Here is a 22081-nt window from a genome sequence, read left to right as displayed (position 1 = left end):
ATGTTCACCTGTTCTACACATTTTTACATAATAGCAGTGAAGGGATGTTCCTTTGTCTACCTGAGGAACTGTATATTTTGTCCGCTTTCTTTGTCCGTCATATTCATAGTGAGAGGTGCTAATTTGTGCTTGGAAAGGTTATGTATAGAACAGAAAGGGTCAATTTTTCATTAAGTCATCTGGTGTTGTCCAACACAAAATTTGCACTATTTTTTACTTTGGAGTTGAAAGATTTCTGTTTGACGAGAAGTGCCTTCTCAACCAAAATATGTGGTTGATATTGAAAAAACTGATAAGGTTATAGAGGAAAATTTAATTGGTACATTGTTTCTCTTCAGTGATTTATTAAAATCATTAGTTGCATATTTATGAGAGGAAGTGAATTTTTTCCTTCTTTCCATTCCCATCTTCTCCTGTCAGTATCTCTTTGGGAAGTTCCTTCACCCTCTCCTGGACATCATGTCCTGCACGAGCATCAGCTTCCCCAGCGGCAGTCAAGCGAGGGCAGTCATCTGCTTCAAGCTGGTCGACATCCTCAACACCATCGCTCTGCGGATTGGACGCGAGATGTCCAGAGATCACATGACGGACGTTCTCAAGCGTTTCTTCCTCTGCTTCAAGCTGGGTGCCTCAACGATGAGAAGCCTTGGTAATAATTCTATTCTATTCTCCAATTTGACCCATCAAGGAAATTTACTAATTGGATTGGCAACCTTGATATGTTTGGTCACTTTTATATTCTTTGGATGAAGTATGTATTTCACTGAAAAACTGAAATGAAATGTCACTTTTGTAAGCAAATTTCATTTGACCATGTGTTGTTGATATGATTATTTTATTTGCTATAGTTTCAACATATATTGCGTTTAGCCAAAGTTGTTTATGATCTACAGAATGGTTACATTCTCTACGATTGGGGGGGGGGGGACTGCATCATATGTACAGCTGATGGTAGGGCTTTTTACTGTCACACACCAATTTTATCATGCCTGTACCTCTTCTGTAAAGTTCCTACTATCTTTTCCTTCAATTTAAACTACCAAGTGGGGCAAGTGTAAGGTATTCTGGCATGTTGTGTGCCCGGTGTTTAATACCAGCTATAATGGAATTGTAACCCAGCATCAAAACTTTCATTTAACTTCATATTTTGTGAGCTCTATTGCAGCCATCAACGTAATATCAGGGCATCGTTTCATGAAACCTACATCCCATCAAAATGCTTGTTAATTTCAGTACACACATGTCATTGGGGTGTCGGTGAACTTGTACCGTACTTATGATTTCGTGAAACACTGCCCAGATGTGGTTGGTAACTAATGGGACAAAATATCTAGGACTTGCACTACATGATATTCTTTACTCTGATCAATTTTTAGATCTCAGTCGTCAGAACAGCCTGGCCCTGAGCACAGACAGCGAGGACAAGTACTTGAACATCGAACTGGACGATGAGACCAACCAACTGGTCTACGGCTCGCCGGTGGTTCCACATTCCAGACTGCAGTCAACAGGATCAGCCTCGGACTTGAGCACGACTCCCCATAGCACGGGGTCTCTACCAAGACCTAGTAGTTTAGGTAAGTCACTTTTTCTGAATGAGAACAAGTTGGTTTGAAAGAAAATGTACAATGGGAGCCTAATAATAAGGATAACAATTATTTTGTATAATGCAAAGATATTGTCACAGCATCTTTATCCACATTCAGCATGTAATTAACCAAAGCTTCAGCTTTATAGGCAGCCAATATCAGTGCACTTGATTTTGTTTATTAACACAAGTCGACTAAAAAAACAATTGTAGGTAACATGCCTTGGTTGACATGTGCATCAGAATAAGTTCAAACCCTCAACCTTTTGATTGAGAATCAAGTGAACAAACAATATGCCTTGGTGCTCCCTAAATAATATTGATCCCCCTCTCTCTCTCTCTCTATCTCTCTCTCCCTCTCTCTATCTCTCTCTGTCTCTCTCTGTCTCTCTCTCTATCTCTGTCTCTTTCACTCTTCCAGGAGGTCAGAGTGAGGAGTCTGCCTCGTTGGAAGACATGAGAGGTGTGTTGCAGGAAGTGTTCACACCAGAGCTGGCCCATGCTGCTTTCATCCCACTCTGTAGACTTACGGGCAGGTTCGTTCAATTTCATTAGTTTCATGAATTATTCTGCCCATTAGTGCCCCATTCAGACATGGCTCAGGTAACTACTCCCCTCCCCCCTCCCCCCCCCCCAAAAAAAAGGGGAAAAGAAGATGCAGAATCTGCACCTGCATCTGCAGTGTGTGCCCCAGAAGGGCCTCTATGGTCACTGAAAAAAAAAACCCTAGCAGAATCAAGTTTGCATGAAAACAAATGCTTTGGATTAACATGTACAATATGGTAGCTTTCTGCTTCATGTCTGAATGAGCCCTACGGTAGATTATGAGAGAACACATTCGGGACAATGTTAGTTGCCCATTGCAATTTTTAGATATGAGTTTAACGTTGTTTGTATATATTTTTTTTTCTTTTTTGTTTGTTTTTGGATTGATTGATTTATTCATTTCATATGACAATTGTTTGCACAATAAAGAATATAGTTGACAAAGTAAGCTCAAAATAATGAAATGAAACAGGAACCTACTGGAAAGCATAGCTATAATATAATATGAACATTATTATCATAAATCATTTTAAAGTGTCTTAATAATCACAGTAAAATAGATATGATATAATAACATATTTTCGTAAACCATTTTAAAGTATAAATAAAAGAATTAAAAAAAAGAATGACAAAACGGGACACAAAGGACAGGAAAATTACATAAAAAGATAAGACAAGACAGGACAAGATAAACAAGACAGGATGGGACAAGACACACAAAAGGACATGACAGGACAAAACAAGACAAAACAAAGCTGCACACAACAGAAGTTAAAAGAAGAGGGAGATAAGTGGTGATATTTCCTTTATTTTTGGAACTAGGAATGATCATACATTGATTCTACAAATGTTTGTTTGATTTTTATGTTAATTCTATTACATTTGAGCATAAAAATCATGATAATAATTACATATCGTCCATATCGACATTATCAAGGGATATTGATGAAGGTAAACTATGTCAAGTTCAACATCAATGAACCTTCTCTTTAACAGATTTTGGCCCTCTCCAGCCAACATGAGAAAACAATCTCATCCTAATTCTAATTTTAGTACCCTTTCTCAGATATTGGTAATACATCCAAAATTAATTCTGAATTTCTCTTCCATCATTTGAAACATATTATTTTTGTATTTGTAGTATTCACATGGAAAGGATTCTGGATAATCATGAGCAGATTTGGGCCCTGTCTAGCAAGCATGAGAGAGCAATGTCAACCCAGCTCTCTCCGACCATTCAGTCCCCTTTCTCAGACGACGGCAGTACAATCAGCAGCCCGGGTAAGTCACACTCTGTCACAATTTTTGCCTTGAACTATTTAAAATTTATATAAGCTAATGCAGACCTGCCGTGTGGTATTCTAACTGTTTGATCTATTGCCTCACTCTACATTTCAAACATGGTTTTATTGTAACAAAGACACCATGTACAATTAGATGCATACATGAATTTCATCAAAATAAAACCATGTCCGAAATTTTGAGTGAGGCAACAGATCTAATAGTTAGAATAACACTGGTGAATTAAGAAAATAAGTGAAGAGGAGACACCGAGACAAGCACTAAAAACGTGTGCATTGTTGATTTGATTTGATTTACCAAGTATGAAAACATATAAATAAAAACATACATGAGAAAATAACATTGGATGGACCACCCTGCTCAGCTGTGCCAGTGCAGCACAGCTGTTCTACCGAGGGGTCTAGTTAACAATGCAAAACAAACAAGAGAAAATGATACGTCGCAAATTAAAATTCATAACATATTGAAATGATATAAAAACGACATTGTTACACAGTATCATGCCCCCACCCTCCCAAGAGCAAAACCCAGGACCCCCATCCATCGAGAGGGAGACAGCTCTGACTTCTCCCAATTTACCAGAAGCCGAGGCCCTGCGTGGTCCGTAAAAGCAGTTGTAAGTGAACCAGTAGACGAGCTTCTGAGCTCGCTAAAAGGAACCAGTCGTCTAGGTAGGCAAAAAGCCAGAGAGCGCGTTTCCGAAGAAAGGCAGTGAGAGCAGACACCACGCGGGTGAAAACATGAGGCGCCGGCCTTAACCTGAAGGTGTGGCCCTGAAAGGCAAACCCTAGCAGATCCCTTGATCGGGGATGGGTGGTGATGTGAAAATACGCTTCCCTGAGATAGATCAAGACTGCCAGATCTTCCCGGCCTATCATAGGGAGGATAGTCGACAAATGCTCCATGTGAAAATGCATTGGAGCGATGTGGAGGTTAATCCTCTTCATGTTGAGGATCATCTTCAGTTTCCCGAGCGCATGGGGATGATAATATGAAAAGGTTGTACGACATGATTCGGTATGGGGTTGAGGTAAAGATAAATTTCTGATGGAACGTAATGAATATTGTTGATAAACAAAGTGAAAGGACTTCTTTAAGTAAGGGGCACTGAGGTCATGAAGGATTCTAAAAACCATAGAGTTTGTATGTTTTAAACGGCAAAAGGCCAATTATTCCCATTTAATATGTGTTTGAACGGACTTATCTGAAGTATAATTCTACCCAGGCGCGTACGCAGGATTTTTTCAAGGGGGGGGTTTTAACATTTATAAATCGGGCCGAAAATTTCGCAACGACTCAGCCAGCCGCTGAATAAGCGGGGGGGGGGGGGGGGGGGGGGGGTAAGAGGTCACTTTTTTTTTTTTTTTTTTGTCCCAAAAAAAATCGCAACGACTCAGCCGACCGCTGAATAAGCGGGGGGGGGGGGGGGGGTAAGAGGACACATTTTTTTTTTTTGGGGGGGGTCTCGAAATTTGAAAATTTGACATTTTGCTCCGTTGGGGGGGGGGGGGGTAAGGTCGGCTTTAGGTCAACCATGGGAATTTTTTTTTTTTTTTTTTTTTTTTTTAATAAAAAAAAAAAAAAAAAAAAAATCCAAAAGGGGGGGGTTTTAGAGAAATTTAGGGGGGGTTTACACACAAAAAATTACCAAAGGGGGGGTTTAACCCCCCAAACACCCCCCCTGTGTACGCGCCTGATTCTACCTGCTCTAATTTGTAACTTTTGCAATTGAGTGCTTTATCTGTTATTACTTGAGTTGTACGCTACATCAACAAATCAAACATAGGAAGAATAATGGATTGATAGATCAATTTTAAGCTAGGCTCATTCAAATAATTACAAAGCCATCCCAAAAATTTAATAAGCTCACTAGCATTTGCACATGTATGTTCAATGTTTTTTTTCATTTCAATTGCTGATCTATAATAACTCCAAGATATCTTACACTTTCTCGAGGTTGTATGCACTTACCCTGTATAAGTAGGATATGTGCATTACGCTTGATTAACATGTTATGAACCCAATCAATAAACTTTCTCTTTTGTCAAAGTTTAAACTATAGTATCATCCCTTCCAAATTACTTTCACACAGTTTCTTGTCAACTCAATATCATTAAAAAAACACAAGTTAGAACTTCAATGCTTATAAAACAATAATGCAAAAAGTATTACAAAAAAAAACGGTCCTAGTTCATGTCAAAACAGTCCAATTTAACCTTGCTTTTATAATGTCACATTTCATTTGACTTTGATCCTCCTCGATGAGGGCTGTAATGGTTGCACCTTTACTTAAACTCCATTCCTTAATTGCTGCCTCACCCCAAAGGATGACCTCCATAGAGGTTCCTCCCTGTTCAGTTTGGATGGTTCTTCTTGAATATTCAGGTGTTGATACGCATCCTCCCACCTAAACATATATCAAGATAAATGATACAAAAACAAATAATGATGAAAATAATACTTTACCCACATTATCTAACAACATCATTTATAACTGAATAGCTCTACACTTTCATCTTTAAGCTGTACATCGAAATCCACACAAAATATAACTTAAACTCAACAAATTTTGACAAGCATAGCATTGAATTTTGTTTCAATTGGATGTAGAATATCAAAGTTACAACATTTCTATGATTAGCATTATATCATGAAACAATGATATCCATAATATCAAGTTATTATCAACAGCATGCAAATAAGTGAGTTATAAATAACTATATAACTTATAAATTTAACTATATTTATTAAACTCAACTTTTGTGTGAGAACTTGAACCTTAATAAACAATTTTCCTGATAGCACATATTCATCAATATTAAATGTGTCACACAGTCACCTGTAATTGGTACTGCTGCCCCTCCCTTCAAAAATCAAAAACACATACATTAAAAGACTGACACATTTATTACAAAATGTAACATAGGCGAATCCACGATTATGGTTTCTACGAACAGTCCCCTGGTTCTACTATTATCATAATCATTATTACCCCAACAACGTCACTTTTTGGCTGAACCCTTGGCCTCGGCTACTGTTTACATTTCCGGTCTAACAAACTTGTCCAAACTCGCCGTATCATATAAAAATGCACTCACATTTGTAATGACTTTGGATTTTGGAGTTAACCAAGCACTCCCCGGGTACTTTAACACGTTTGTGATAATGGCACCGATAGCTGCACTATAGATTCTAAATCCAAGTCCAATATCCGATGCGATGCTGTGATGCGATGTTCCGATGTAGACTATTACTCTGTGTTCTGTGTGTTCTGACGAGGGCAAGCGGGCTTAAGCCTCGTTATACCTGCACGCATGTACGTACGTGCGACCATGCAAAGCAACCCGACGTACGCACATGCGTTCGGCCGTATGTCCGTAATTTCCCATATTCTCATTGGCTCTGCAAGGCTGCTAGTCTCTCATGTGCAACTATAGGTTACATTTTCAGACAATGCAGTTTGATGACATCTTGATGATCCAGATCACTCATCTACTGCATGATTGACGAATCTAAAATTCATGATAAGCTTGACTGTGCAAAGGGTAGATAGATAGATAGTCTATTTTATTAATTCATCATAAAAAAACATTTAGATAAAATAACATACATTATCCCATACATGTAAAGACAAAATAACATACATTTCAAAGTTAATCATACAATATAATATACATCATAAAGGAAATCTGGTCAAAATATAGGGAAAAGTGAGTATTTATGAGAATGCGAAGATAGCTAGAAAGGAAAAGCCTTATTAGTGTTGTCTCCTACACACATTGTATATATCTCTCTTTACATTTTTTTTTTTGCAGTATCCTATCTAAGTGAGGACAGATCATGGTCATCTTCCATGTCATCAGGTATGTAACATACAGACCATATCAAATGACATTCAGTCTTGTATATTTTGATATCGCCATCCTCACCATGGTGCCAAATGCAAAGGTCACATGGTATTTAAATGTATGGATATTGTTGGTACGTTGGAGATGCAGTTAATCTTGTCATTTACCAAAATAAATAATTATTTTAATTTATTCATTTATTCAAAATATATCCGGAGACTACTAAGGCCAAGTTAAAACATTTCGGTGGGTAACCAAACATCTTTCACCTTGCAGGCCCATCTTTAATCCATCCAAGCACCTCGTCTGCTGAGAGCCAGAACTTAGAATTAAACTTCTTTTCCCCCCAATCTTTTGATCTAGATAATACATCGGGTAGCCTTGTCACCGGGAGAAGCGGGTTCGGAGGAAACATGACGGTCATCGGGAACAGGATAGGGCCGGCCTTCGGAGATGAGGAACCCAACCCTGCAACGAACAGTAACAACGGTGGTGAGGGGAAGAGCGGACGGCAGGGAGAGAAAGACATGGCCCAAACTACAGAGACGAGCCCAAGGTGAGAGTCTTGCATGTATTCAAACAAAGATGAGGTCGAGTATACCTGCTTGTTGTGTGTCTGGACAGGTTGTTGAGCCATTTTCAAACAGAACATGAAACACTTTCGTTCAAGATTTCATTGATTTATTCAATTTAATTTTAACAAAATTCTTAATGATAAAAGTTGACAGATGTTACTGAATGAATTATTCTTGTACAATTAAATGGCAAACATGACAGCTTTATGTTTGTGACATGTCCGGACAACTCACTGTCCCTCCCTCTCATACTAGTCATGCATATATGAAAGAAACATCTACAGATTAATCAAATGGCTGATAATATACTGTAACAAGGCAACTGTGCGCAACGAAGGACTTGCTCACTCACTAAGCTATGTGTTATAAGATACCAAAATGTTGAGCTTATTACACCTTGCGTCATAAAAATATTGCCCTGGTTTTGCCCCATCATATTTGAACAAGCCCTTAGAGAGAAAGATGGAAACCAAAATGAAATAATTTGTTTGATTGTGCTATTGCAGCTGTATAGAGTGATACAATGTGATTTACTTCTTTCACTTTAATTTAACAGGATGGAGATGAATAAAAGCAAAAGAACAATGAAAGGTACCTGGCTTAGCTACTGGGATCAGTACTTGGGTGAGTTATTGATATAGATCGTATTCGATAGGGCACCTTTTTTATAGTTCCAACATAATAAACATTTCTTGATTGATGCATGTCGGGATATTTTGTCCTGTGTTTTAATGTATCTGATGGAAATTTGTCTTTAAATTATTTTGTGGGGTTGGGTCATCAGAAAATTCAGCTGTCTCCTATTGAAATGAGGATAGTGACAAGATCTTACTGTTGAATGTATTCAATAGAAACAGTATTTGAATCATTGACATGGGAGTGATATGGTGTTTGTTGCCTTCTTGTATTGTATTGAATCAATTGCATCTCTCAGGATTCTGATCTTTTAGTCTCAAGTATCAAGTATTTTTGGTGGGGTAGGGTCTTATATATCATCAGGAAGTTCACATCAAGAGGCCATGTCTTTTGTAATTTCAAACAAATGCATGTCCGAAAAGAATGTTTTTACATGTTCGAGAAGGAAACTGTATGCTGATATGGGGACTGATAACAAAATATAAGATTATCTGCTTTAATATCTTATTTTCCTACAGCAAGAGAGGATCATGACAATTCAATGCACTTCTGTCAAATCAAGCTCCAGACATTCACAGGTAAGAATTATATTTTCAAATGTAGTAGGAAGCAATTACAAGTATATCAAAATTATTCTAAGACATCAAGAGTTATAATGTAATAGAGATTAGGATTTAAAAGCCCAACGAAATCTTTAGCCTGTGGCATTGATGAAATATAACATCACTCTGGAAATATTGATATTTTGGGCTTAAATATGTCATTGCATCAAATTCCGAAACATTCAATACTTGTATAATACTGCATTATTCTTCTCTAAGCTGTTTACAAATACAGTCTGCGTTCATGGCTTCATGAACTTCAATTGAAGCGGAATAAGTAGTATAGAGAATATTTATTTCTTGCTCTTTGGCTGCCAAAATACCAAAGGGAGAATTAGGAATCTCTCAAGGCATATACAATGAATGTTGCTTTTATACAGCAGTTTTTCAGAAAGATTTTAAGGAGTAAAAATCATTCCTTGAAAATAGAAATGGTTGGTAGCTTTGATATATTGTTTTATCTGCAAACAATATAAAATCACATGAAACCGTCCAGAATCGAGCCGCTAGAATATTCTTCAGACTCGTACTTCTCTCTTAATTAGAGTAATATTCTATCAAGGTTGGATTTCCCTCTTATCTTGTGATTCTATCTCCCTTGCAGGACACACAAGTGGAGTGAAAGCCCTGTGCATGATGCCCAACGAGAACACCTTCCTGAGCGCCAGCAAGGACAAGACGGTCAAGATCTGGTCCCTGCGCAACTCTGGCGACGGCTCTTCCAAGTCCAGCTGTCAGCTGACGTACCCTCACCACCGGAAGACCGTGTTTGACGTGAGGCTTCTGGAGTCCCAGCGTCTTGTCGCTTCCTGTGATGGCAACGTTCATGTGAGCTTTATTTCTCTAGATAAGATCATCTTTAAAGCTTTTTTAAGCATGTTCACATATGATTTTTAGTAAGCCTTTTTTATTTCCCTGTGTATTAGTGAATGGCAAGGAGATAAAAAAGAAAAGAAAAGAGGAGCTGCGTTTATCAAAGGTCCTATATATATATATATATATATATATATATGATATATATATATATATACATGTATGATATATATATATATATATATATATATATATATAGGACCTTTGATAAACATAAATATATGATATATATATATATATATATAGGACCTTTGATAAACGCAGTTCCTCTTTTCTTTTCTTTTTTTATCTCCTTGCCATTCACTAATGCACAGGGAAATAAAAAACATGAAAAACTTTCATTGAGTACTGGTATGCATTATGCATACCAGTACTCAATGAAAGTTTTTCATGTTTTCGAAAATACAGAAATGTGAAGCATATTATGTTTATAGCATAAAAAAATACTACATTTAACATCATGTCAACAAATGTCCCCCAAATCAGAGGTGCATGGCCCTACGTGTTATCAGTGTCTGTGATATAGTGTAATATTGAAGACCTAAAAGAATTGCGCTTCAAATTGATTGTTGAGTGACCGGTTTTACCACACTGTTCCCCCCCCCCCCATAGACTGTAGTGTTTAAAAAAAAACGTTTGGAAAACGGCTTTTGACATTTCAATTTCCAATCATAAATATCTTGATTATCCGACAGAGGATCGGCTTGTAAAGGTTTATAATTATGATGGCAGCATGAGCTAAATCCATTATTCTTTTTAGAATCTGAGGCAAAGATACCCAATCCCTTTAATATATAGCAAGATACTAGTACTAAAATTTAAGGTACCCCACATCTAAATATTTTTTGTGTGAATATCACATGCAAAATAAATCATTTTTGTGAGTACATACCTGGTGCCTAGACATAGTTTGTAATATTTTCTTTTGCTTCTTGAGTGTATGGAAAATACATGTTTAAAATTGACATTTTACAAATGAATTATCAGTTTAAAATATTTGGGTTGTGCTATTTGAGGGAAAAAAATGTACATTCTTGGTTTTTATTTAAATAGAATATCATGCAATCCAAAACATCAAATGGTCATTTGACATCACCAGAAATGTTAAAGATGTAACCAATAAATGAACTGTTTTCGAGTCGAAAATGACGCGGTTGTATTACCAGGGGAATCTCTCGGGGAGATCCATGCCAGTAGAAAACTACTAACATGGAACTGTGACAACAGGGCCAGATATACAGCTTTAATCAACCCCCCAAATACCACCTACCCAATTTGACCCACCCGGCCGGCCAACTGATGATCTGGCCCTGGTCACATCCAGTACAGCTGCAGTCTCCTCAATATATACCTTACCAACAGATAAAGAGTTTTTATGACAGTTAGTACAACTTATCCCCTCCTCACCAACATTTCTTGTAACTTATGCATAAACATGATGAGCTGATGAATAACCATTGCCTAAACAATTGATTTCCCCACCATGCATCTTAATATATGCACAATCAGTGAAAGTTCTAACAATCGCTTTTCAACTTGTGAGTAGGTAACACTATGAACATGACAGACAATGAAAGCAGACAAAATATACAGTTCCTCAGGTAGACAAAGGAACATCCCTTCACTGCTATTATGTAAAAATGTGTAGAACAGGTGAATATGCATGTGACACCTGTTCTACACATTTTTACATAATAGCAGTGAAAGGATGTCCCTTTGTTTACCTGAGGAACTGTATATTTTGTCCGCTTTCATTGTCTGTCATGTTCATAGTGTAAAAGACTTTTCAGCTGCTCCTCTATTTGAATACTCAAAGAATGATACTTGCAAGACTTGGGCATGCATGTATCTTTCCCCCCAATAGAATGTAGTGTTTTTTTTTTAAACGTTTGGAAAACGGCTTTTGACATTTCGATTTCCAATCATAAATATCTTGATTATCCGACAGAGGATCGTCTTATAAAAGTAATGGGGTTCGTGACTGACCTAAAGGTTTATAATTATGATTGCAGCATAAGCTAAATCCATTATTATTTTTTTAGAATCTGAGGCAAAGATACCCAATCCGTTTAGTATAGAGCAAGATACTTGGACTAAAAATTAAGGTGCCCCACATCTAAATAATTTTTTTTGTGAATATCACATGCAAAATAAAGAGGCTCATATTATACCTAAATCCATTAAATCAAGCTTAACAAAGAATTTGGTCTGAATTTTCCCTTGTTAAATGTACTCTTAGACACAGGGTCGTGTTTAACCGAGGATACGGATCCGAGAAGTCTTGTATCATTCTTGATACAACTGAAGAGCGTCTTTCGGTAATTTAAAGTTTTTCCTCATTGTTGTCAGGTGTGGGACCCCATCAACGGAGCAGCAGTGCGGGGCTACGATCTGAGCCGCAGCGTACCCAGCTGCATGGAGGTGATGCCTGCTCCTAGCCCCTGTCTTGTGGTGTCTTCGGGAGACTCCAGCATCCGATTCATCGATACCCGACATGGAGGCATCCAGCAAGAGATCAGGGTAGCTTCTGGCCCACTGGGTAAGCCTCCATCTTATTATTTGGAATGTCATTTTTGAAAAAAAGAAGAATACCAGATGTAGCAGACCGCATTTTCAGTGTAGTTTTCACTGATCTTATAAGATGTATCAAACTTAAGATTCCCACGTCTTCATGTCTTCTTGACGTCGCGTTTCGAATCTTCATTCCATTGAACCTTACTGTCCTTTCACCTCAGTTTTTCAACCTCCCTACACTCAAACTCCTCAGGATTCACCAGCTAGCTTCTGCAATTGATCGTGGTCTTCAAGTTCTTTCAGTTTTCCAAAGAGAAGGAGAGAGGAGGATGATGCGGCGGGTATCAGTAATGCTCTGAGCAAGAAGAAAGATATGTTGAAGCTCTTAGGACGGGTCCAATGAGACATCCAATATTGTGAAAGAAAAAGTCTAGAACTTCCTTCTGAATGGGTTGGTAATGTCATGCGTTTTCATTGGTCATGGTCTTTCACAACATAGAATCCCCATTTTTTTCTTCCCCATGCCCAAGCATGCCCTTTGCATTCAAGTTCAACATTCAACAAGTTTGATTAGCTCGCACGGATTTGGTTTCGAGACGCATTGAATTGGTCGGTGGCTGACCTGATAATGGATACGACGTCCGCCTCTGATTGGCTTACATTGGCTTGATCAATAATTGGTTCAGGATTCCTATGGATTTGGTCTGCACTATGGTTTGGGTTTTTCTTTAGCCTATGGTAATCTTGCTATGTTGTGTGTGCATGGGTCAATTTATTTACAATATTTATTCTTTGCATTTTGTTGGCTTTGTTAGCCTCCTTGCAACCTTGATAGGCAGCTGAATGTTGCCCCCAGCAGTTATGCATGTTGGTTGGTCTTTGTGTGGACAAATGTGTTCACTCCCGCACCTGACACACCTTCGTTTACTTTGTGATCCAATCTTTGGCACTTATAACATCTCTTGACATAAGGAATTGTTTGAAAACATAAAACGATTTCTAGTGGAAGTGACGTTTCGAACGAGAGAATTTTCTTAATTGCACGTTATGCCTACGGGAGGTTGACTATTCCTGAAATCGTGATTCTACATTCCAGTCTTGTTCGTGACCAGATCATTTATAGTGGTCAAAATAATTTTTCATGGGGGATATGTTCAGTGTAGTGGTTTTAATCTATTCTGGATCAGTTGTTCTTGGAAGTGAGTAGTCCATTTATCATGAATGAACTGTTAGATATCACCTTGCTAGTTCTAAAAATGACATATTTAATAATTATAATAATTATAGTGCGCCACAATTTAATATTTAAACAATGCCTATAGGCGTGCTTTCCATAGTGTTCCATTTCAGATCAACCTTGATTTATGTTTTCTGTGATATCTTTATTTCAGGTCTGATCCGTTGCATGGTCGTCAGCCAAGATGGCTATACCATAGGTGTGGGGTTCTCTTCAGGCGTTATTTCCATGGTAGATCTTAGGACTGGCTTACTCATGGGAGGATGGAGAGCTCATGAAGGAGAGATACTACAGGTGAGAGGAAGGAAAAGATGGAGATGGAAAGAGGCAGTGAGAAAAGAAGATGTAGGAAGCAAGGTAGCAATTAGGAAACAAAAGTATCATGTCGTAAAAGCAGTGAAGCATGCTCCGTGGAGGAATACACACGATTTGATTGTATTCACGAGGGTGTTTGTTAAATCTATAAAATGATATGGATCCAGGTGTTCAGAGAAAGACAATCTACCAGTACCCTACCCTAATTCTATTACTGCCATGTGGAAGTGCCCGAAAGAGATTAGGCAACATAATGGAAGATTAAATCTGGTGGAGGGATTTTTGCATTAAACTCAGGGACGTTTAAAAAAATGAAAAAAAGGGGTGTTAAAAATGGGAAGAACAGAATGAATGTGGAATGAATGCTATGGAATGAAAGTGGGAGAAAAAGCAATGTGGTACACATAGATGAAGAGACACAACTTACACAAGAAGAACAAAGTTGAAGGTACATGTAAATGGCTTCTTTCACTTTTGTTGTTGATCCAGATCAAGGCTTACAACAATCATACATTCCTGACATCCTCTGTGGATCACTCCATGGCACTGTGGAAGGAGGATTCATCCAAAGTTTGTCAATTCAGAGGTATGTTCATAGCTAATACAGTTAAACCTGTCTATAAAGACCACCCGAGACAAGAAAAGTGGTCTTTATAGGCAGGTGGGTCTTTATGTACATGTTCCTTCAGTACATGTTTCAATGGGAAACCATTTTCAAGGGAAACAAAAAATGTGGTCTTTGTAGACAGGTGGTCACTACAGCAAGACTACCAATTTTTCTCATTTCCGTGGGCCTTGTACATGAGCCACCTGGTTCTTGTAGGCAATGGTTTAAAATGTACTACGGATAATTATCCAACAAAAAAAGTGTGTTCTGCTAGAATGGATAATACCATCCTAAAACCCTTTATCTGGCATTGTATGGTTAAACGAACAGGACTGCACACGTATGCCAAGTCAGACGTAATTCGAGGGTAATGAAACTTGCTTAAATCAAAAAGGCTCGTCAAAACGAAATTTAGCAATTAGGTTACAAAGTATGTTATATGTATCTTTTTGAGTCGGAAATGCCGCCATATCACTAGAGGAATAGACCAGTTCATCCCGAATATCCCTTCAAAACATGAAGAGGTCCCACCTACAGCGATAGAGGTGCTACATAAATAGCCTTTGTTTCCCCTTTGCAAAGAATAATTCCACCTGATCTGCAATGACCTTTATCTGCTCATGCTCGGACTACAACCGTGAACTGGCTTATTCATGCCAGCAGAAAAACGGCAGAATACAACAAAGGAATAACCTTCCAATTGCCCCAAACTGCATCCTTGCCCTCCCATAGGAAAAAAATGAGCCTGCCGCATACTCCTGCGGCAGACTTGCCGCAGATCTGCAGCAGACCTGCCGCAGACAGTTATCTTTTTCACATGCAAATTAGTTTTGCCGCAGACTTGCCGCATACTCTTTCAGTATGATGAAGAGTCTGCGGCAGGTCTGCCGCAGACTTGCTGCAGACCTGCCGCATACTCTTTCAGTATGATGAAGAGTCTGCGGCAGGTCTGCCGCAGACTTGCCGCATACTCTTTCAGTATGATGAAGAGTCTGCGGCAGGTCTGCCGCAGACTTGCTGCAGACCTGCCGCAGACTCTTCATCATGAATATTCATATCTCATATAGACCTGCTGCAGACCTGCCGCATACTCTATCATATCTAGTACGTGGCAATAAAGTATGCATGTAAAAGAACCGGCAATATCGATATTATCAATTAGGTAATACCAATATATATCAATATTACCAATTAGGTATATTCTATTCTCAATTGTATTAACTCCATCACATAGATCATTTGAAGTGTATTCAAGAGTATTCTATCAATCTATTGCTAAAACGTGAATGTAATTGTAACATGATCAGACAAAATAATCTATTGGTTAATAATGGCAAAAGGAAAATAGAAATCACAAAAATGATGTGCATTGTCTTAATTTGCTTAACAAATCATGATAAATGTATTTTTCACACGTGTAAAGTAATAATGAATATGCATGAGATGATTGGTTTCAATTGGTTTCAATTGGCCCTATTAGACTTTAATGGGATTTCAATTGGACCAATTGAAGTCCAACTTCAGGCCAATAGGCCATTTTCGTAATGTAACCAAATGTAATGCATAAGTCTTTGTGAAGTGCCTCAATACAAATTATTTCATTCACCTGGTAAGAATAATAGTATTTCAATAGACATAATTCAAACTGCATACATTAGTTGTTGCCAGGTTGGACAAACATTATGGCTTGACCTACCTAGCAACACTTGATATATGCAGTTTGCATTCTGTCTATTGAAATACTATTATTCTTACCAGGTGAATGAAATAATTTGTATTGAGGCACTTCACAAAGACTTATGCATTAAATTTGGTTACATTACGAAAATGGCCTATTGGGGTCCCATTAAAGTCTAATAGGGCATGGGGCCAATGGGGCCAATGGGCCCAATTGGACCAATTGAAACCATCTGAAGTCCTATTAAAGTTCCATTGAAACCTGTTAAAACCTACTGAGACCAACTGAAACCAATTGAAAATTCAATTGGTGTTCAATTAGTTTCTATTGGATTTTCGTCTTGGGTAGTTACAACAAAAAAGTCTCCTCTTATGTAATAAATTCCTCTCATGGTACCAGTTGAACTTGAAGCAAATTGTTTGGTTTGACAGAAGCTAAAAAGACAATTAACAGTGCTAATTAACAAAGGAATTTACAAGATCATGGGCTCAGCCTGCAACCTCATATGGTACTGCATGTCCTACAAAATGGCCGCCTATAGCCTTGCTTCAGACTGTATAATTTCCTACTTTTCTGTGGCAGACCTGCCGCAGACTGTTCCTGTGGCATACTGGTATGCGGCAAGTCTGCAGCAAAATTTCATTCTGCCGCAGATCTGCTGCAGACTGTACTGTGGCATACTGGTATGCGGCAAGTCTGCAGCAAAATTTCTTTCTGCCGCATACTTCGGCATACTCTTTGCCTCTGCCGCAGATCTGCGGCAGGTCTGCGGCAGGTCTGCGGCATACTTTTCACTTTCCTATGAGAGCTGTATGCAATAATGTTGCCACATCCATTTTTGGACAGTTAGTCCAAGTCATCACCTCTCGATGTCTTTTGCATGCATGTTCTAGTCTTTTAAACGAGCTGAACAGGCAGGGTTTATTCAGTATGATTGGACACTAGTTTATAGGTCAGATTATATGTCTATATACTGAATAATATTGGTCAGACTTTTATGATTTTTTATGGGTTTGGTTCTGTATATCAAACATAATAGGCACACAGATATTACTGTTTGGTCTGACCTGTTGCAACGATTTCCAATTTATTTTTGCACTTAAGCAGCGGGGAAATGGGATTTATTTGAAGTGTAGTCTGACTATGAATTTAATAATTGCATTACAGGTGCTACCGAGCCTGTTCATTGCCTGTGCATTTCTGATGACCAGGTGCTGTCGGCTACCTGTGGCAATCGTATTGGGATCCATACAACGGTCGATTCTCAGGTAAAACATTTTTACACAGATTATTTACATATTGTATTCATGTATGTATTCGCCGAGTTAAACTACCAGGTTTTAGATTATGTGAGGGACAGAAGCGTTCAGAGAATTAAAATAACACATTTGACATAAATGGGAAATACTCCAAAAGCAATGAAAAAAATGATTTATAACTGCATTGGAATTCTTTAAATAAACATGTAGGCAATTAATTATTTTGCAGCATCATGGGGGGGGGGGGGTGGGGGGGTCATGGCTATAGAGGTCTCTCCCTCCCTAATAATAATGTATTATTTCACATTATAAGATGACGTGGATCCTAATCAAATGATTAGTTGAAAGCGTACATGTGACCAGGTATTTATTTTGCCTAACACGTATTTCGATAATGACCACATTCAGTCCCTTCAACCCAGTCCAAACACCCTCGCCTCCCAAAGGTACCTTGTGTGGGTAATTGTTACCAATGCCCTCACTGCTGTGTATTATTTGTATACTCTTCCTCATAAACATATTCTAGGGGCAGTGCATTAATTACAAGATATTGTTTCAATCTTGTCATGGATAATAATTCACTTAGGACGAAAAAGGAACTAGACATAAGACCATGCTAATAAGGGAGTTTACAGATAGTACATGGTACAAATGACCCCAAATATCCACAGATCTTTACACATGGAGAAGTTCCACTGCCAAAGTCCTAGATGTGCTTCATGAATACTTCCACCTGTGTATCTTAGAATGTACCGTTGGTGCATAAATGAATAATGTTACATAACTTTCATGAGAGCATATCCAGTATTCATCTCTGTGGATTTTACCTTTTTGGTACAAATGACCTTTATCTGCTCATGCTCAGACTGCAACCGTAAACTGGCTTATATGGGTATGCTGGAGCCATTTTGTTTTTCCATTACAGGTTTAAAGCCCTTCTGCCCTAGTTTGTCCAGGAGGGATTAGACCTCCCTGTATGGTCCCTGACATGTGCTTATCCCATCAAATTAGCTCTCAATACACCAGTCTAATTTACGAGTAAACAAACCAAATGAATTAAGATTGCGCCCATGCAAATTATGATGTGAGCGCACAACACAGCGAAGAAAAAGGGGATCATGAGGAGTTTCAATGATCAGCGATTATGCATTGTTTGCTATATAGAGGGCGCAAGTAGCTATAAGTAGCGCAGTGGGGCTTTAAGAATTGATTAAAAGATTAAAAAGTCATCAAATCCTGGGGGATATTTATTTCTCTCAAACAATTTGGTTTTGTCCTCTGCAGGCTAGTTATTCCAGCTCCAAGCTGCGTTCAGACTCCTTTAAAGGAGCAATCGGCGCCCTCTCTGTCCTTCCACTGAATAAGCTTCTTCTGGTCGCCTCGGATAACGGCAGCATCTTTTTACTAGCCTGAGCAGAGACGCCCATGATCCAGTCATTTTAACCGAGGTTTAATTTGTCTGAGAGATGGCTTCAAATTTTAATATCCATAGTAAATTTGTATGCAATATGGTGTGAAAAGCATAGCTTATATATATATATATATATATGGAAGTTCTATTAGGACATGATAATCTCAAGCACCACTTCATATGAAAGAGGACAATCGCTGCTATTATGTAAAATTGTGTAGAACAGGTGAATATGCAGGTGTTGGATTTCGGCGCTAGCATACTCCCGTATCCATTTTTGACCTGTAACTCCAGTGTGGTCCTAAAAACAAAGACATTGTAATATACACTTTCTCACATGTTTCATGGCAAACCGCTGCACAATTACTTACCAATGAAGGGGTGAGGGTGCATGAAGTTAATAATGATCATAAAGATCTGAGATAACAGTCACAATTTCATGCCTTCACCCCTTCATCTTTGTTTTTAGGAAAAATACTCCAAAAGAGGACACAAAACAAGATTTAGTTGATTGTTGGTAGGATACCTCCACGCCGTAGTTACAGGTAAAAAATGGATATGAAAGTACACTAGCAGTCTATTTTTGTGTGGATGGTGTAGAATTATATAAAAAGGAATATATATTGAAAAAAGCAATTTACACACAGTTATTACAAGGCGATGTTGTCCATTAAGGGCGTCTTTTTGGAGCCCCCGGCAATAATATCATGAATATTTATGCCGTGGGCTACGGTCAGGCGGGCCAAGCATGCCCCTATTTGTACAACGGAGGAAATTATACAGCTGGCTTCGGCTAAAATAAGTACATGTTTGCATGCACATTTGAACAAGAATTACTTTACTTCTGCATAAAGGAGGACATTTGTTTGAACTTTTTGGTTGAAGTAAAAGTAATTTGGGTTCAAATGTGCATGCAAACGTGTGCTTCTTCTGGCTGCCGGCACTTACCTCGCAGCGGTAATCCCCCATTTGGTTAAAATCACACGTCTAGTTGTACGAATAATGGCATACTTAGCCCTTTCTTAATGCCACAACTGATAAGGTTGCCATAATGTATTTATTTTGAATAACTCATCCTTCTGTACAGATTATGCAATGTAAATGAGTGGTTTGTAATAAATGCACAAGTTTTAAAAATGCTGAATGAAATTTCTTAAAGTTGTCTTGTTAATTTTGTTTTCACCTTCTTAATAAAAAATGGGGGATCAACAGGATTGCTTAAAAATGTTTGCAAAAAAAAGCAATACATATGAAGTGACACAGGGGGATTTTAAAACCAACTTACCGTTCAAATCTAGACGATATTAATATAGGGGCCTGACATTATTTACTTGCCCAAATATGAACAGAAATTTCATTACATAACAATGCCCAAATATGATTTGACGGTTGGTAATTGACAATTTTTATCTGCATTATCTCAGGATCTTCCTTCTAAGATGCAAAAAATATCCCTTGAAAATATGATTGCAAGACCCTGAGGGAGAATAGTATTAATACTGGGTAAACATGAAATATTATCGTTAGAACAGACACATAAACACGTCTTGCACAAACTACATGTATAACCCTTTGCCATTTTTCCAAAAAGGGGCGATTTTCGAATTTATCCCAAATTTGTCTTTGCTTCCCTTTTTTTGTGAACAAACGGGAGTCATAATAATTCTAAGAGGATGTTGGGACTATTATGACAAGAATACGGAGAGGATTGAAATTTTCATTTTATTGGCAAAAACTTTTTCAAAAAGTGGCGATTTTCAAATTTATCCCAAATTATCCCATGAGCATACCGGCATGCTTGTTTAGAAAAAATATCAGCGTATGAACACAACCTTTTAGTGGCTATCACAAAACCAACATTGAAATGTCAGTGTATGAATTCAAAAAATTGCAATGCGGAACGCCGTTTTGAAAATGAGAACACATGCATGTGATATTTTCAGGAATGCATTTATCATCTTGGTCCGTATATTGCAATCAAGTATTAACAATTAAATGACGTTGGCATTTGGATGCAATCAGTAAACGTTATTTCACGTGATGAAATAATGGGGCAGTTTTGATCTTGCAAAGAAATATTTAGAATATGTTCTCTACCTGAAAGAGTAATAGGATTCAAAGAGCAAATATTATTATCATCATCATTATTACCATTATCATCATCTTAATTATCATCATCACCATCACATCATCATTATCATCACTATCACCATCATTATTATCAACATCATCACCAATCATCAGCATCATCACCAATCATTATCAACATCATTATCAACATCATTATCAGCATCATTATCAGCATCATTATCAACATCATTATCACCAATCATTATCAACATCATTATCACCAATCATTATCAACATCATTATCATCAATCATTATCACCAATCATTATCAGCATCTTCATTATCAGCATCATTATCAGCATCTTCATTATCAGCATCATTATCAGCATCATTATCACCAATCATTATCAGCATCATTATCACCAATCATTATCAGCATCATTATCACCAATCATTATCAGCATCATTATCAGCATCATTATCAACATCATTATCAGCATCATTATCAGCATCTTCATTATCAGCATCATTATCAGCATTATCAGCATCTTCATTATCAGCATCATTATCAACATCATTATCAGCATCATTATCAACATCATTATCACCAATCATTATCAGCATCATTATCAGCATCATTATCACCAATCATTATCAGCATCATTATCAGCATCTTCATTATCAGCATCATTATCAACATCATTATCAACATCATTATCACCAATCATTATCAGCATCATTATCAGCATCATTATCATCACCTTTGTGTGTATAACTGGCGAGTACATGAATCATTCTTGCGTTCCCCATAAATAGCCCATCCTCTTACCTATTTATCGATGAGCTTTGGCAGTGTTTTCTAGACCAGCTAGTGCACATTGTGACTTCCGAAGACCACCCAGTTCCAAGCTGCACTTTATCCAGTCGAACCGATGTCAGAGTGGAGAGGTATATGGACATGCTGTGCATGTTAAAACAGGAAAGAGGTTTGTGATGAAACATAACGGAAATCGTACATAT

The 22081-nt window shown here is 37.9% G+C and overlaps 1 protein-coding gene across 1 annotated transcript in view; it reads left to right on the top strand.

The window, feature by feature from the left end:
- Positions 1-20140, top strand: part of LOC574673 (WD repeat-containing protein 81) — a 42235-nt gene extending 22095 nt beyond the window's left edge. Inside the window, exons 13-26 of the mRNA XM_030998885.1 lie at positions 421-649; positions 1377-1577; positions 2010-2124; positions 3276-3415; positions 7252-7299; positions 7648-7840; positions 8416-8483; positions 9014-9073; positions 9702-9925; positions 12320-12509; positions 13876-14015; positions 14526-14622; positions 17489-17589; positions 18865-20140. Of these exons, the coding sequence (XP_030854745.1) occupies positions 421-649; positions 1377-1577; positions 2010-2124; positions 3276-3415; positions 7252-7299; positions 7648-7840; positions 8416-8483; positions 9014-9073; positions 9702-9925; positions 12320-12509; positions 13876-14015; positions 14526-14622; positions 17489-17589; positions 18865-18993 (1935 nt within the window). The 3' untranslated portion in view covers positions 18994-20140. The remainder of the gene's footprint in view (positions 1-420; positions 650-1376; positions 1578-2009; positions 2125-3275; positions 3416-7251; positions 7300-7647; positions 7841-8415; positions 8484-9013; positions 9074-9701; positions 9926-12319; positions 12510-13875; positions 14016-14525; positions 14623-17488; positions 17590-18864) is intronic.
- Positions 20141-22081: the final 1941 nt, after the last annotated feature.

This window comes from Strongylocentrotus purpuratus, unplaced genomic scaffold, assembly GCF_000002235.5.
Source record: "Strongylocentrotus purpuratus isolate Spur 01 unplaced genomic scaffold, Spur_5.0 spur5_scaffold_5, whole genome shotgun sequence".
Classification (NCBI taxonomy): domain Eukaryota; kingdom Metazoa; phylum Echinodermata; class Echinoidea; order Camarodonta; family Strongylocentrotidae; genus Strongylocentrotus; species Strongylocentrotus purpuratus.
This window is presented reverse-complemented; position numbering and strand designations above follow the sequence as displayed.